At 41.6% G+C, this 16891-nt stretch overlaps 1 protein-coding gene across 4 annotated transcripts in view; it reads left to right on the forward strand.

The window, feature by feature from the left end:
- UBE3C (ubiquitin protein ligase E3C) overlaps window positions 1-16891 on the forward strand; it is a 131311-nt gene that overhangs the window by 17278 nt on the left and 97142 nt on the right. For 3 of the 4 annotated variants that reach the window (XM_004046552.5, XM_063708882.1, XM_055347404.2), the window contains exons 2-4: window positions 7543-7596; window positions 12759-12833; window positions 14031-14177. In XM_004046552.5, the coding sequence (XP_004046600.2) occupies window positions 7543-7596; window positions 12759-12833; window positions 14031-14177 (276 nt within the window). Of the gene's footprint in view, window positions 1-7542; window positions 7597-10391; window positions 10412-12758; window positions 12834-14030; window positions 14178-16891 lie in introns of those variants that run through there. The other variant, XM_063708883.1, reaches the window with a different exon arrangement.

Raw genomic sequence — 16891 nt, forward strand, 5'->3', positions numbered from 1 at the left:
ATACTAGAAGTTTTCTTGCCTTTCACCTCCACTCCTCACACCCCCAGTTCTTTTTTGTTGTTGTTGTTCTTTTTTTTTTTTTTTTTTGAGGCAGAGTCCTGCTCTGTCACCTGGGCTGGAGTGCAGTGGCATGATCTCGGCTCACTGCAGCCTCCACCTCCCAGGTTCAAGCGATTCTTGTGCCTCAGCCTTTCAAGTAGCTGGGACTACAGGCGCACGTCACCACCCCCGGCTAATTTTTGTATTTTTCGTAGAGACGGTTTCACTGCGTTGGCTGGGCTGGTCTTGAACTCCTAACCTCAAGTGATCCACTACCCTGGCCTCCAAAACTGCTAGCGTTACAGGCATGAGCCACCACATCCGGCCCCAATTCTTTAATCCTTACATTCACACTCTATTTTGGGATTTTTACACATCCTGTCAGAGCTGTTCTCTACATATATAATCATATAGGTGTGTAAATTCCCTTCTTTTAAAAAAAAAAAAACACAAGCTAGAGCATATTAAACAGATTGCTGTACTTCTCCTGTCCCCCTTAATAATACTCTTGGAGACAGTTCCTGATCAGTAGATAGATCTACCACATTCCTTTAAAGAGCTATATGATATTCCATGTAGTGAATGCCCTATAATTTATTCAGCAGCCAAAAAAATAAAGCTGACTCCAGTGGGTTATTAATGTGGTCCTTATTATATGTGAAGACAGCCCTATTTATAGTTAATGTCTTCAGTTATAAGAGTCTTCATCATTAGACTTTTTAAATGACCCTTTTAAAAACTCATGTCAGGCCCAGGCGGTAGGAGGAAAAAATAAAGGTGTAGGCATGATCCTAATTCACAATTATGAATATCAGCATGTGGCTCACACTAGTGTCAGCTTCTGAAAGTGAAATTTCAGCATGCTATTAAAAATAAACCTGCAACAATGAATTAAAAAATTCAGTATACAGAAATCCATGCTAGTGATGTGGACGGTAATAGTCCATGCTGTGCATATAATCCTAAGCTGCAGCTACTGAATTCTTAAGCGAGAAATTTGACTACATTAAGAATTAAAACTTTGTACACAGAAAGATATCATAACCAAGGTTAAAGAGTGACAAAGGGAATATTTGTAGCATCATGAAAATGATTATTTGTAAAACAAGATGAAAAGATAATCAAATGGAAAAATTAAATGATTCAAACTGTGGAAACATAAAAAGTTAGATGCTGCACTGTGCAGGTGAAGACAAGGGACAGCAGTCACTTTTCATACATTGACATGATCTCCTTGGAGGGCAATTTGGAAATATTCATTAAAATTCAAAATGCACATAGCCTTTGACCTACAAAGAAATTTAACCTGCAGACATTACTGACACATTTGCAAGGATATCCACTGCAGTTTTATTTGAATTAGCCAAAAACTGAAAACAACCTCAATGACCATTAAAATACAACGTGGTGGCTGGGCGTGGTGGCTCACGCCTATAATTCTAGCACTTTGGGAGGCCAAGGTGGGTGGATCACCTGAGGTCAACAGTTTGAGACCAGCCTGGCCAACGTGGTGAAACCTGGTCTCTGCTTTGAAAAACAGCACAAAAATTAGCCAGGCATGGTGCTGGAAGCCTGTAATCCCAGCTACTTGGAGGCCGAGGCAGGAGAATTGCTTGAACCTGGGAGGCGGAGGTTGCAGTGAGCCGAGATCGTGCCACTGCACTCCAGCCTGGGCAACAGATGTATAGAGATATATATATAGAGAGAGAGAGATACATATAAACATGGTGAGACCCAATCTGTACACTCTTTTTTCCTTTTTTTTTTTTTTTTTCTGTAAAGAGAGCCTTGTTTCATGGCCCAGGCTGGTCTCAAACTCTTGGCTTCCAGTGATCTCCTGCCTCAGCCTCCCAAAGTGCTGGAATTACAAGTATGAGCCACTGTGCCTGGCCCTAGAGTCAGCTTTAACTTGGAGGCTGCGAAGAAAATTCAAAGGAAACACAAATATAATGAAGCTTTTTGAAAACCAGTTTTTCATGGACTGGCCGAGAGAGGGAACCTATTCTATTACATGCCAAATTCCGGTGTGAAACCATGCACTCATAGTTTATTTTGAAACCGTAAGCCATAGCGCCCAAAACCTGTTAAACTTTTGGGAACAAACAGGTTGAAAGTAGATGCACAGAGTGGCAGGACCGGTGTAGAGAACACTGCATCTGTGCGTTGTATTTAATCACAAAGGCTAGAGCTGCTAATTGGCCAAATGGGAAGCTGCCGCCAAAGCTGTGATTAAAAGTGATGATTAGTCACAAAGCAAATAAAATAATGGACAAGATTCCTTTGTCTAATGATTTAGCTCATTGTCCATTTTTAGATAGGGACAAATACATTGAGCAGCTGTTATTTTCCTGGGGAAGACAAACTTGGTTCTGTTCACTAGAGATCGATGAGCCCACTGATACTCTGAACTCAGCTAATCCTTTGCTTTGTTAGGCATGACCTGAATAGACAAGCCCATGGAGACGTTTTTTTTCTAGCTCGTCAATTAGAAGAAATGCTTTAAAATCTATTGTTGATTTTATGACAAATGATAACATAGACTCCAAGTGTGTTGAATGGTAAAAGCAGAGATGGTGTCTTGGGTTAATATGAGAATTTGGTCCATTGTGCTCCAGCGCCAGAAACTACCAGAACTAAAGTCTGCTCCCTTTTTGTATTGAAAACACAGTCCTACTAGTCTCATGTATGCGGGGATATTAAGTCCGTTATCAATAGAGTGTGAAATAATCACTCCTGCGAAAGGCGGAGACTTAATTCTCTAGCCTTGTGAAGTCATGGGCAGTAACTACCAGCACCCACTTCTCCTTCATCCTGAAAGCTTGTAGGTAGGAAAGTCTCTCTCTCCTTGACTGTTATCTCAAGAAGAGTGTCACATCTTTGTGGAGTCAAACTTTCACCATGGCATACACACCATGATTGTGGAGGAAAGAATTGTGGAAAACTTGAAAAAAGTATTTTGAATATGGCATTTACAAAGTTAGGAGTATTTGACACAGCAGGCATGTGGGAAAAAAGGAAAAGATTTTTAAAAAAAACAGAATTAGGATTAAAGGTCTCTATGAGTGTTTTCCTAAACCAGTTGGTGGCAGTGAATGGATAAAGACAGTCTCCCCCTACCCTGTTTTATTAATATGTGAATATTACCAAGTAAAAGGACACATTCAAAAGATCAGACTGTGGATGGTTTCTTGAAGCAAAAGTTAAAGCAAAATGGCATTTTGGTTAGGAATTCCTTTTCAGAATCCAGTTCTATCAGAGAACATGATTAAATACCATTTGCAGCTGGGTGCGATGGCTCATGCCTGTAATACCAGCACTTTGGGAGGCTGAGACGGGTGGATCACTTGAGGTCAGGAGTTTGAGACCAGCCTGACCAACATGGTGAAACCTTGTCTCTACTAAAAATACAGAAACAGCCGAGTGTGGTGGCACATGGTAATCCCGGCGGCGGAGGTTGCAGTGAGCCAAGATAGCCCCACTGCACTCCAGCCTGGGCCAGAGCGAGACTCTGTCTCCAAAAAAATAAATACCATTTACCTGCCTGATCTAATTACAGACATGTAAATCAGAATTCTTTGGTTAATATCAAAATTTAAAAATAAAACTGTCTAATAGAGCCTAATCTTCCTCTTAAACTAAGCAGCATAGCGTCTCGTATTCTTTTATTGTGATTATAAACAGTTTCTTTTACCTTGAGGAATCAAGTTTCAGATAGGACTTTTTATAAATAAACTTGTTAGATTTTTATGTAATTCCGTAGTTACTTTTTTTTTTTTTTTTTTTTTTGAGATGGAGTCTCTTTCTATCACCCAGGCTGGAGTGCAGTGGCATGATTTCGGCTCACTGCAACTTCTGCCTCCCAGGTTCAAGTGATTCTCCTGCCTCAGGCCTCCAAGTAGCTGAGACTACAGGTGCGAGCCACCACGCCCAGCTGATTTTTGTATTTTTAGTAGAGACGGGGTTTCACCATGTAGGTCAGGCTGGTCTCGAACTCCTGACCTCAGGCGATCTGCCGACCTTGGCCTCCCAAAGTACTGGGGTTACAGGTGTGAGCCACTGCAGCAGCCACTTCCAAATTTAACTTTAAAAATACAGTTTTCATTGTATTTAATTTGGGGGGATGCCTTCTGTTTGTGACCAGTGATGCTGTTTTCCTGTTTAGTGATGAAAGATTTCCCCTTGAGATAAATATATTTAGGTTAAAAAGAGTCTTTTTGGCAAGACTAACACAATAGTTGATTGTATCGTTTGTATGGTACCAAGTAGTAGTCCATTATGCCGTTATGTTTTATTACTGAGCCAGTTGATGTCTTAGTTGGTGTCTGCAAAATTTCTCCCCTCTAAATTTTCTGTCTTTCCCTTGTTAATTGATCTATATCTTGAGAGATACTTTGAGACTAGGCAAATCCTGTTTCTCCTCAAACTTTTGCCCACTGATTTTAGCATACATTAGTAGATCTTGTCTGCAGTGTTTTTCTGTTTTCTGTTTTTCTCTTTCCTTCTACATTTTTAAACTGGATTCTATGAGGAAAAGAGTTTTCTTTTCCTTGTTTATTGATTTGGTTATTTATGTAAGTATTGAGTCCATGATGCGTGTTTGTGCGTATAATCCTATGGATTAAAATCTAATGCTATCCTTATTTCATAACCTTACTGTAATCATGAGAGTATTGGAAAAACCCAAATTGAGGGACAGCATCCAGGACATGAAAGATGAAGATAAGAACTCTATAAGATTGGAGGAAGATTAAGAAGAAATAGTACCTAAATATAATGTGGGGTCCTGGATAGGATTCTAGAACAGATAAACAGCATTAGTGGGAAAATTGGTGGATTTCTAATTAAGTTTGTAGATTAGTTAATGTTATTGTATCAGTGTTAATTTCCTGTTGATAATTGTATCTGCTTAATGTAGAAGTGAGTAAGACATATGGGATAAGGGAACTTGTATCATTTTTGTAGCTTTTCTTTGTCTAAAATTAGTTTTTAAAAGTTTAAAAAATTAAAGAATATTAAGTAAACAATCATGAATCATTTTAATTAAGTTTAAAACAATATTTTTTCTGCTGTTGGACATGTGGTAAAGGTTTTTTATGTGAAATTTTCTTTGATAGAAAGTATCTGGAGGATTAATTTCTTTGATTTTACTTTTTTTTTTTTTTGAGACAGGGTCTCACTTAGTGACTCCAGCAAGAGTGCAGTGGCACAATCTCGGCTCACTGCAGCCTCAGCCTCCCCAGTTCAAGTGATCTTTCTGCCTCAACCCCCAAGTAGCCGGGACTACAGGCATGCACTACCATGCCTTGCTAATTTGTTTGTATTTTTTGTGGAGATAGGGTTTCACCATGTGGCCCAGGCTGGTCTCATACTCCTGAGCTCAAGTGATCTGCCCTCCATGGCCTTCCAAAGTGCTCGGATTATAGCCATGAGCCACTGCGCCAGGTCTGGCTTTACATTTTGACAATTAGAAACTTGATTCTAGGCCGAGCATGGTGGCTCATGTCTGTAATCCCAGCAGTTCAGGAGGCCAAGGCGGGCAGATCACTTGAGGCCAGGAGTTCGAGACCAGCCTGGCCAATGTGGCGAAAACCCGTCTCTACTAAAAATACAAGTTAGCCAGGTGTGGTGGTGTGCACCTGTAGTCCCAGTTACTCGGGAAGCTGAGGCACGAGAATTGCTTGAAACCGGGAGGCAGAGGTTGCAGTGAGCCAAGATCGCCACTACACTCCAGCCCTGGGTGACAGAGCACGACTCTGTCTCAATTTAAAAAAAAAGGATAGAAACTTTGATTCTGAATATTGTTAGTTCACGTATCAGTGTATAATTTTAAATTGGCTTAACTACTCTCTGACACTGTTCTGATAAAGTATATCTCTTAAGATATTTAATTTTTTTTTCTTTTTTGAGACGGAGTCTTGCTCTGTTGCCCAGGCTGGAGTGCAGTGGCGTGATCTTGGCTTACTGCAAGCTCCGCTGCCTGGGTTCAAGCGATTCTTCTCCCTCAGCCTCTCAAGTAGCTGGGACTACAGGCATGTGCCACCACACCCGGGTAATTTTTGTATTTTTAGTAGAGACGGGGTTTCACTGTGTTGGCCAGGCTGGTCTCGAACTCCTGACCTCATGATCTGCCCGCTTTGGCCTCCCAAAGTGCTGGGATTACAGGCGTGAGCCACCGTGCCTGGCCTAAATTTCTTTTTTTTGTAATGATTCATATATAGTGTTGCCAATCTTGAACTTTTTTTTTGTTTTTTGAGACAGGATCTTGCTTTGTCACTCAGGCTGGAGAGTGGTAGCTCAATCCTGGCTCACTGCAGCCTTGACCTCCTGGGCCTAAGTGATCCTCCCACCTCAGCCCCCTGAGTAGCTGGGACTACGGGCACATACTGCTGCACCCAACTATTTTTAAAAAGTTTTTGTAGAGGCAGGGTCTCAAACTCCTGGGCTCAAGTGATTCTCCTGCCTTGGCTTCCCAAAGTGCAGGGATTACAGGCATGAGCCACCTTGCCCAGCCTGGACCTTTAATTTTATTTTGGATGAAATTTACAAAAATAAAATGTCCATACACTAAAGACTGGAACAATCTTTGGGGGAGAAGAGGGTTCTGTTTAAGTATTTTTCATTTATTTGAAGTTTTCCTTTTATTTCACTTCCTTCTACAAACCAAGTCATTTTGTTCAAAACTTAGTTTTACTTATGAAAAAAAATTTTCATCAAAGAAATTGATTTCTTCATTGAAATTTTTATTGAGATAATTGTAGATTCATATGCAACTGTTAGAAATGATACCCAGAGATGGCTGGGCACGGTGGTTCAGGCCTGTAATCCCAGCACTTTGGGAGGCCGAGGCGGGTGGATCAGGAGGTCAGGAGATCGAGACCATCCTGGCTAACACAGTGAAACCCCATCTCTACTAAAAAAATACAAAAAATTAGCCGGGCATGGTGGCAGGCGCCTGTAGTCCCAGCTACTTGGGAGGCTGAGGCAGGAGAATGGCGTGAACCCGGGAGGCGGAGCTTGCAGTGAGCCGAGATTGCGCCACTGCACTCCAGCCTGGGCGACAGAGAGAGACTCCATCTCAAAAAAAAAAAAAAAAAAGAAAAGAAAAGAAATGATACCCAGAGACCCCTGTCCACATCACCCAGTTTCCTCTGGGGTAATATTTTCCAAAGCTAGTAAGATGTCACAACCAGAACTCTGACATTGGTACGGAGCACCAGTCTTACTCACATTTCCCCAGTTTTACCTGTACTCATTTGTATATGTGAAGAAATCAGATTTTATGCTTAAAAAACTACTGAAGTACTAACTTGTATTATATCTAGTGACCTCTGGGAAACCATTTAACTTCTTGTGCCTCAGATTCTCTCATCTGATTAAGTCAAGACAGCTTGTTTGGATGATCTTTAGGATCTTTTTTTGGGTGAAAACATTCTATAATTTTTGTATGGGAGTTTTAAAATTGAAATTATAACCTTACCTCCTTTTTTCTCTGTTTGGGTGTAGGAGGAAAAGGCTTCTCTTTTACATCGTACTCAGGAAGAAAGAAGAAAGAGAGAGGTAAAAACAGTTTTGTAATACTCTGTAGATAAGCATTTTTTCTACAGCATTTAAACATGCCTTGGTTTTACTGTATATATGTATGTGTGTATGTATTTTTTATATATGACAGAATGTGTGTGTATGTGTGTTTAGCTTTAGAAACATTTATTCAGGAGCCGGTGTAGAAAGAGATGGACTAAAAGGGCAGTTTCCAGACTGGAGAAGGAACACGGGCTTTTGGTTGACTTACATAATGATATGGTTTCCAGAAGATCTAGAAAGCCGTATTATAAATATAATGTTCATATTTCTTTTTCTTCTCTTTTTTTTAAGATACTGAGTCTCACTCTGTGACCCAGGCTGGAGTGCAGTGGCAAGATCATAGCTCACTGTAGCCTTGACCTCTTGGGCTCGGTGATCTTCCTGCTCTAGCCTCCTGTAACTGGGACTACAGGTGCATGCCACCGTGCCCAGCTAATTTTTAAAATTTTTACATAGATAGGGTCTTGCTTTGCTGCCGAGGCTGATTTCAAACTATGGCCTCATGCAATCGCCTCCCTCATTTTCCCAAAGTGTTGGGATTACAGGCGTGAACTGCCTCGTCTGGCTTATGATGTTGATGTTTCATGAAGCATAAGGAGAAAGCTCACTGTTAAGACATATGTCTTAACTGTTTGTGAAGAATGTAAAAGAAAGACACTAATGACATTTTTATTGTTTATCCTACGTTATATCTTGTGATAGTTTCTTTAAATAGCTTTATTTTGTTGATTAATCAGCAATTGTACTATCTTATGACCTGCTTTTTTAGGTAGAGTTTTTTGTTTTGTTATTTTAACAATTCATTTAGGCCCCTGACACATATTTATTGAGAACTTACTATGTATGTACTAGGTATTGCTCTGCTTGCTGGGTATACAGATAGTGAATAAGACAGACAAGGTTCCTGCCGTGAACCAGGATGCTGAGATGGTGACAAAACCGGTGAGGGCCACAGAGTAATGTGATTACAACTGGAAGGGCCTATATTAGAGATGGTGTTTAGGGGAAGGGCTCTCTGAGGTGGTTACAGTGAAAAGAGTTTAGGCAGGATTTTCCAACCTTGGTGCTGACATTTTTGGACAGATAATTCTTTGTTGGGGGGAACTGCTCTGTACATTGGAGGATGTTTAGCAACACCCATGGCCTCTACCCACTAAATGCCAGTAGCACTCCGTTACCTCAGTTGTGACAACCAAAAATGTCACCAGAAACTACCAAATGTCCCGGGGAGGGCACTGCTCAACCAAGAAAAATATTTGTTGGTTGGTGTTTTTAATCTTGTTTTATGGAAAATTCTCGGCCATTATCTCTTCCATTAGTGCTTTTGCTTCATTCTTCTCCTCCTCTCCTACTTGGACGCAAACTGTAAATGTATTTGACCTTTGCGTCATTTCCCATAGTTCCCTCATGTGCTTTTCTCTGTGTTTATCCTTTTGAATATCTCTGCTTCAGTTTGGATATTTTCACCTGACCTAATTTCTGATTTACAGCTGATCTCTTTAGCATTGACTTTTTTTTTTTTTGAGATGGAGTCTCACTTTGTCAACCGGGCTGGACTGCAGTGGCGCGATCTCAGCTCACTGCAACCTCCGCCTTCCAGGTTCAAGCGATTCTCCTGCCTCAGCCTCCCGAGTAGCTGGGACTACAGGTGCACGCCACCGCACCCAGCTAATTTTTTGTATTTTTAGTAGAGATGGGGTTTTGCCATGTTGGGCAGGCTAGTCTTGAACTCCTAACCTCAAGTGATCCGCCTGTCTCAGCTTCCCAAAGTGCTGGGATTACAGGCGTGAGCCACCCTGCTGCCTAATTGTTAAATACATCCATTGACTTCGTAATTTCAGTTTTTGTTATTTCAGTTCTAGAATTTTCTTTCATTCTTTTGTATAGTCTTTAGTTCTCTTTTAATTTCTTGAACATAATTATAGATTTTTTAAGACAATGTTTAAACTCCAGTAATTGGATCTTCTGTGGGGTTTGTTTCTATTGTTTGTCTTCTTGATTTTTAATCTGATGGGGTTTCCTTTATAGGTGACTAGCTGCTTTTCTTTTGATGCTTTTAGAATTCAGTCTGTATCTTTGACTTTAGATAGTCTGATTATTTGCTTGGAGATCGTTGAGTCTGCTGTATGTGAGTGTCTAAATCTCTTGTGAGACAGGAAGTTTTCATCTATTATTTCATTAAATAGGTTTCCTAATCCTTTCTTTGACTCTTTGACCTTGGTGTTACCAGCACTTGGAATATTTTATTGCTTTATGTTATCCCAAATGTCATGAATGCTTTGCTCATTCTTTTTTCTGTATTTTTGTCTGGCTGGATTATTTCAAAAGACCTGTCTTCAAGTTCTGAGATGCTTTCTTTTGCCTGATTAGTCTGTCTTGAAGCTTTCAAATGTATTTTGTATTTCTTTAAATGAATTCTTCACTTCCAGAATTTCTAGTTGATTCTTTTTAAAAATACTTACTCTTTGGTAAGTTGCTCACTTATATCCTGAATTATTTTTCTGACTTCTTTGTATTTTTCAGAATTCCCTTGTATCTCACTGAGCTTTAAAATCAATATTTTGAGGGCTGGGCGCGATGGCTCACGCCTGTATTCTCAGCACTTTGGGAGGCGCCGAGGCGGGCCAATCACCTGAGGTCGGAAGTTCGAGACCAGCCTGACCAACATGAAGAAACCCCGTCTCTACTAAAAATACAAAATTACCCAGGCATGCTGGCGCATGCCTGTAATCCCAGCTCCTCGGGAGCCTGAGGCAGGAGAATTGCTTGAACTCAGGAGGCGGAGGTTGCGGTGAGCTGAGATCACGCCGTTGCACTCCAGCCTGGAGTGAAACTCCGTCTCAAAAAAAAAAAAAAAATCAATATTTTGAATTGAGATTTTCAAAAAAACCTATTGTTGGAGAATTATTGTATTCCTTTGGAGATGTCGTATTTCCTTGTTTTTTCATGTTTCCAGCATCCTTACATTGCCATGTGCATCTGGTGAAAGTCGCTTTTTCCTGTTGGTGGTGGTGGTGGTGGTGGTTTTTGAGACAAAGTCTTGCTCTGTCACCCAGGCTGGAGTGCAGTGACATGATCTCAGCTCACTGCAACCTCCACCTCCCGGCTTCAAGTGATTCTCCTGCCTCAGCCTCCCAAGTAGCTGGGATTACAGGCGTGCACCACCATGCCTAGCTAATTTTTTGTATTTTTAGTAGAGACGGAGTTTCACCATGTTGGCCAGGCTGGTCTGGGACTCCTGACCTCAAGTGATCCGCCCACCTCAGCCTCCCACAGTGCTGGGTTTACAGGCATGAGCCACCATGCCCGACCTCACGGGATTTTTTATAACCATTTCAAGCCCAGGAACTACATCTACATGATCTGATGGTGTTCTTGAATCCCACAGTGTGTGTGTTAGTCTCAGCTTTGTAGATGGCATTCATGGAAGACATGAAACAATGTAGTATGGTGAGATGGAGTACAGGCTTTATTATCATACCTGAGTTTGAATTCTGCTTTACATCTTTGGGTGTTGCTTAATCTTTATAGCAGTCTCAGTTTCTGCATCTTTAAACTGGAAGTGATGCTCACCTGTAAGATGACTGTGCATTTGTATATAAAATGCCTCTCTCTCTTTTTTTTTTTTTTTTTTTTTTTTTTTTTGAGACAGAGTCTCACTCTGTCACCCAGGCTGGAATGCAGTGGCGCGATCTCAGCTCACTGCAAGCTCCATCTCCCGGGTTCACGCCATTCTCCTGCCTCTGCCTCCTGGTAGCTGGGACTATAGGCACCCGCCACCATGCCCGGCTAATTTTTTGTATTTTTAGTAGAGGTGAAGTTTCACCATTTTAACCAGGATGGTCTCGATCTCCTGACCTTGTGATCCTCCTGCCTCGGCCTCCCAAAGTGCTGGGATTACAGGCATGAGCCACCATGCCTGGCCTAAAGTGCCTCTCATAGGGCTGGCACATAGTAGTAGGCTGTCCAACAGCAGTAGCACTGGTCATAACAATGATGAAGAACACATATTTTTGCCAGGTCACTGAACATTTTAAAGATACTCTCAAGTCAATGAAAATTGGAATTTTCTCTTGAAACAAGAAAGTGACCTTTAAAATAGATGCTGGTGTTGTCTGCTTGTATTCCTTTAATATTTAAAACTTTAAAAAGTCCTGCTAGCCAGGCACGGTTGCTCACGCCTGTAATCTCAGCATTTTGGGAGGCCAAGGCTGGAGGATCATGAGGTCAGGAGATCGAGACCATCCTGGCTAAAATGGTGAAACCCCGTCTCTGCTAAATATACAAAAAATTAGCCAGGTGTGGTGGCGGGTACCTGTAGTCCCAGCTACCCGGGAGGCTGAGGCAGGAGAATGGTGTGAACCCAGGAGGTGGAGCTTGCAGTGAGCTGAGATCAAGTGGGCGACAGAGTAAGACTCTGTCTCAAAAAAAAAAAAAAAAAAAAGGTCCTATTATGCTGGTGAGATTGTAAAATGGTATTGCCATTTTGGAAAACAGTGTGGCAATTCCTCAATGATAACTCTACTTCTAGGTTTATGCTCAAGAGAAATGAAAACCTGTATCCACAACAAAACTTATATATGAATGTTCATAGCAGCCTTAATTCATAATAGACCAAAGTGGGAGCAGCCCAGATGTCTATCAGTAGATGAATGGAGGAATTCAACGTGGTCCGTCCATACAATGGAACATTACTCTTACTTAGCCTTAAAAAGGAATGAAGTTCTCACATATGCTGTAACATAGGTGGATCTTGAAAACATCATGCTAAGTGAAGAAAACCAGACACAGCATATTGTATGATTCCATTATATGAAGTGTCCAGAATAAGCAAATCCATAGGATAGAAGTAGATGAGTGATTGCCAGGGGCAAGGGAAGGGACGGCAGGAAACGGGGTGACTGCGAATGGAGACGGGGCTTCTGGTTGTGGTGATGAAGGTATTCTAAGATCAGTGGTGATGGTTGCATAGCTCTTAATATATTAAATGCATATTTAGTGGGTGTTACCTTTTAAAGAATGAATTTTATGGTATGTGAATTACATAGCTGTTAGTGTTTTTAAAGTCTTTACTAGCAAAATGTCATTTTCACTGGATTCTGACCAATTGCTCCCTCACTCCTCCTTTTATTGTTTAGGAAGAAAGGCGAAGGTTGAAAAATGCAATAATTATCCAGTCATTTATTCGAGGCTATAGAGACAGAAAACAGCAAGTAAGTTTGTTTTAAAATGAGAAGATTAGTAGGGCATGGGAGAGCTTATTTTAAATATGATATCTTTGTACACCTTGTTAATTGAAGTCAGTGCTGACAGTAGTATTCTTCCCAATAAATAATTTTATTTGTTCTAATTATTGTGAAGATTTATAGATAGGTGAGTTTTTAGGTAATTTTTAAATAATAAAATACAAACATGGGCCTCACCACAGTTGAAAATCAAAATAGAAGGAAGTCATGAGAGATCCTTGTTTTTTTTTTTTTTTTTTTTTTAATTGAGACTGAGTCTCACTCTGTTGCCCAGGCCAGGGTGCAGTGGCATGATCTCGGCTCACTGCAACCTCTACCTCCTGGGTTCAAGCAATTCTACTGCCTCAGCCTCCGGAGTAGCTGGGATTACAGGCATGTGCCACCACGTGCAGCTGATTTTTGTATTGTTAGTAGAGTCGGAGTTTTGCCATGTTGACCAGGCTGGTCTCGAACTCATGACCTCAAATGATTCGCCTTCCTTGGCCTCCCAAAGTGCTGGGATTACAAGCATAAGCCACTGCACCTGGCCTGTTTTTGTTTTGTTTTTTGTTTTTTGAGAGAGTCTTGCTCTGTCACACAGGCTGGAGTGCAGTTGCACGATCTTGGCTCACTGCAAGCTCTCCCCCCCAGGTTCAAGCTATTCTCCTGCCCCAGCCTCCTGAGTAGCTGGGACTACAGGTGCATACCACCACAGCTGGCTAAATGTTTTTGTATTTTTAATAGAGATGGGGTTTCACCATGTTGCCCAGGTTGATCTCGAACTCCCGACCTCAGGTGATCCACCCACCTCGGCCTCTCAAAGTGCTGGGATTACAGGTGTGAGCCATCGTGCCCCGCCTAGCTTTTGTATTTTTAGTAGAGATGGGGTTTCGCCAGGTTGGGCAGGCTGGTCTTGAACTCCTGACCTCAGGTGATCCACCTGCCTTGGCCCCCGAAGTGCTGGGATTAAAGGCATGAGCCACCATGCCTGGTTTTTTTTTTTTTTTTTTTTTTTTCTTTTTAACCATTTTTTTTCTACAATTCAGCTTTGAGCAAGGACCAATATTGGTGTTTTCGTTGTCAATTTCCACCATTCCTGTAAACACAGCAACGTATATTTACATCATAAGAATTGTGTGTCCAAATACTATATTTATGGGTCATTTTGTTTTGTTTTTCTTCCAGTATTCCATCCAAAGAAGTGCATTTGATCGCTGTGCTACCTTGTCACAGTCCGGGGGCGCTTTTCCCATTGCTAATGGCCCCAACCTTACCCTTTTGGTAAGGCAGCTTCTGTTTTTTTACAAACAAAATGAAGACTCAAAACGTTTGGTGAGTGTTAACTACATTTTCACTTGTCCTCGTTTACACGTGTTCTACTTTTTTGTTTAAAGTGGAAATGGCTTCTCATCAGAAAGTTAAACAGCTCTCCATTGCATCCAGGCTTTGCGAACTTCTCAGCTAGCTGTGAGAGGTTATCTTTGTGGTGATGTGTTTTACCTCTTAAAATTTGATACACATAAAAATGTGTATCCAAAAATAGGCTTTTTCATATTTTTTGCAGTGGAAAACCTTAAGCATTTAAAAAGCAGAATATTTTGCCCACCTATCGTGTACCCTGACACAGCCTTAGCAGTTGCCAGCACGTCTAGGTCAGTGGGACGTGCACCCTGAATACCACATCATGATTACTTGCAAACTCTAAAATACAGGGTCTCAGTGTTTACATTTTATTATTATTATATTAGAGATGGGGTCTTATTCAGTTGTCTTGAATTCCCAGGCTTAAGCAGTCCTCCCACCTCAGCCTCCCAGGTAGCTGGGACTACAGGTGTGTGTACACCTTGTTAATGTTAAGGCTAATTATTTTTTTTGTAGAGATGAGGTCTTGCTATGTTGCCCAGGCTGGTCGTGAATTCCTAGTCTCAAGTGATTTTCCCTCCCTGGCCTCTCAAAGTGCTGGAATTATAGGCGTGAGTCACTGTACATGATTTAGGGTCTCTTTTTGTGGGGAGGGCACTGAGGGAGTAGAGCCTTGCTCTTGTCACCTAGGCTGGAGTGCAGTGGTGCATTCTTGGCTCACTGCAACCTTCGCCTCCCGGGCTCAAGCAATCGGTGGTGTCTCAGCCACCTAAGTAGCTGGAATTACAGGTGTGTTACCAACATGCCTGGCTAATTTTTGTATTTTTAGTAGAGACAGGGTTTCACCATGTTGGCCAGGCTGGTCTCCAACTCCTGGCCTCAAGTGATCCTCCCACCTCATCCTCCCAAAGTGGTAGAATTATAGGCATAAGCCACCATGCCCAGCCTTAGGGTCTCATTTTAAAAAAAAAATCCCAAATGTAATCGTAGTTCTCTAAAATTTTGTAGGCTGTTGATCTTATCAGTGCTGAGGAACAGTGTGTATTAATGGTGGAAAATACATCCAGATGCATAGAAGAATAATTTTTTTAAAAAATGGAATTTGTTACTGTCCATTTTCTCAAGGAATATTAAGAGATTTGTATATAATTGTTGGGTTATATACATTTTTTAATATTTTATATATATATATATATATTTTTTTTTTTTGAGACAGAGTCTTGCTCTGTCACCCAGGCTGGAATGCAGTGGCACCGTCTCGGCTCACTGTAACCTCCGCCTCACGGGTTCAAGCAATTCTCCTGCCTCAGCATCCCAAGTAGCTGGGATTACAGACATGTACCACCACGCCCAGCTAATTTTTGTATTTTTAGTGGAGATGGGATGTCGCCATGTTGGGCAGGCTGGTCTCGAACTCCTGGCCTCAGGTGATCCACCTGCCTCGGCCACCCATAGTGCTGGGATTACAGGCGTGAGCACCGCGCCTGGCCTAGGTTAAATATGCTATTTATCTTTTTTTTTTTTCCTTTTTGAGACGGAGTCTTGCTCACTCTGTCGCCCAGGCTGGAGTGTAGTGGTGCGATCTCAGCTCACTGCAACCTCGCCTCCTGGGTTCAAGCGATTCTCCTACCCGAGCGCCCTGAGTAACTGGGATTACAAGCTTATGCCACCACCCCTAGCTTAATTTTTTTTGTGTTTTTAGTAGAGTCAGGTTTCACCATGTTGGCCAGGCTGCTCTGTACTCCTGACGTCAAGTGATCCACTTGCTTTGACATCCCAAAGTGCTGGGATTACAGACATGAACCACCACACCCAGCCAGGTTAAATATATAATTTATTTTTGGAAATTTTTGTTTATCTGTGTTAAAAATTTCAAATTGCATGAAAGGGGAGTATACAGTGAAAAATAAGTCTTCCTCGCTACAAACCATCCCTACTAGAATGATCCTACATGAATTAATTACAGCGGACAAAGGAATACATGATTATTCCTCTAGTGTTTGGCTTTAAAACCCAGCATTGCCTCCGGAGTTGAGCTAAGGTGGAACATGGTGAAGACTTTCTGTAAACCAAAAACGTGCAGAGAAAGAATTGAGAGCCGGTCTAGAGAGGCAGTGAAAGCCGTTGAATCTACCCATTCTGGACTTCAGTTAAGTGCAGGCTCTTTGCAGGCTTGCTTTCTGAAGTTGTTGAAAAAAAGAATCAGAATAGTACAACGGCAGATAATCGGGCTTGCTTTCTGGAACAGGATGTCCTGGCCTCACATACTCTAATCTTGTAGATTGCAAGATCACCAAGGCAGGTGCTGTGAGATGTCGATTGGTGTCTCTCCAGAGCACCTATTGCCTTTGAGTGAGGTCCTCAATCTTAGTCATCAGTCACGACATGGTGTAGCTACACAGTCTTGCTTCAGAAGCCATCTGTGAAAAGCTTGGAGGTAAATGAACATATTTGACTTTCGGCCTCGAGCAAATATCAAGCAAATTGCTCATGTGCATATTCTGAAACCTGAAATAGAATTAGATGTCATAAGACCAGTCCAGGAAAAGGATAAAAGAAAAGTGGGCTGGACACAGTGGCTCAGGCCTGTAATACCAACACTTTGGGGGGCTGAGGTGGGAGGATCCCTTCAGGCCAGGAGTTTGAGACCAGCCTGGCCAAAATACCAGACCCCACCTGTAAAA

This window comes from Gorilla gorilla, chromosome 6 (assembly GCF_029281585.2).
Source record: "Gorilla gorilla gorilla isolate KB3781 chromosome 6, NHGRI_mGorGor1-v2.1_pri, whole genome shotgun sequence".
Taxonomy (NCBI): domain Eukaryota; kingdom Metazoa; phylum Chordata; class Mammalia; order Primates; family Hominidae; genus Gorilla; species Gorilla gorilla.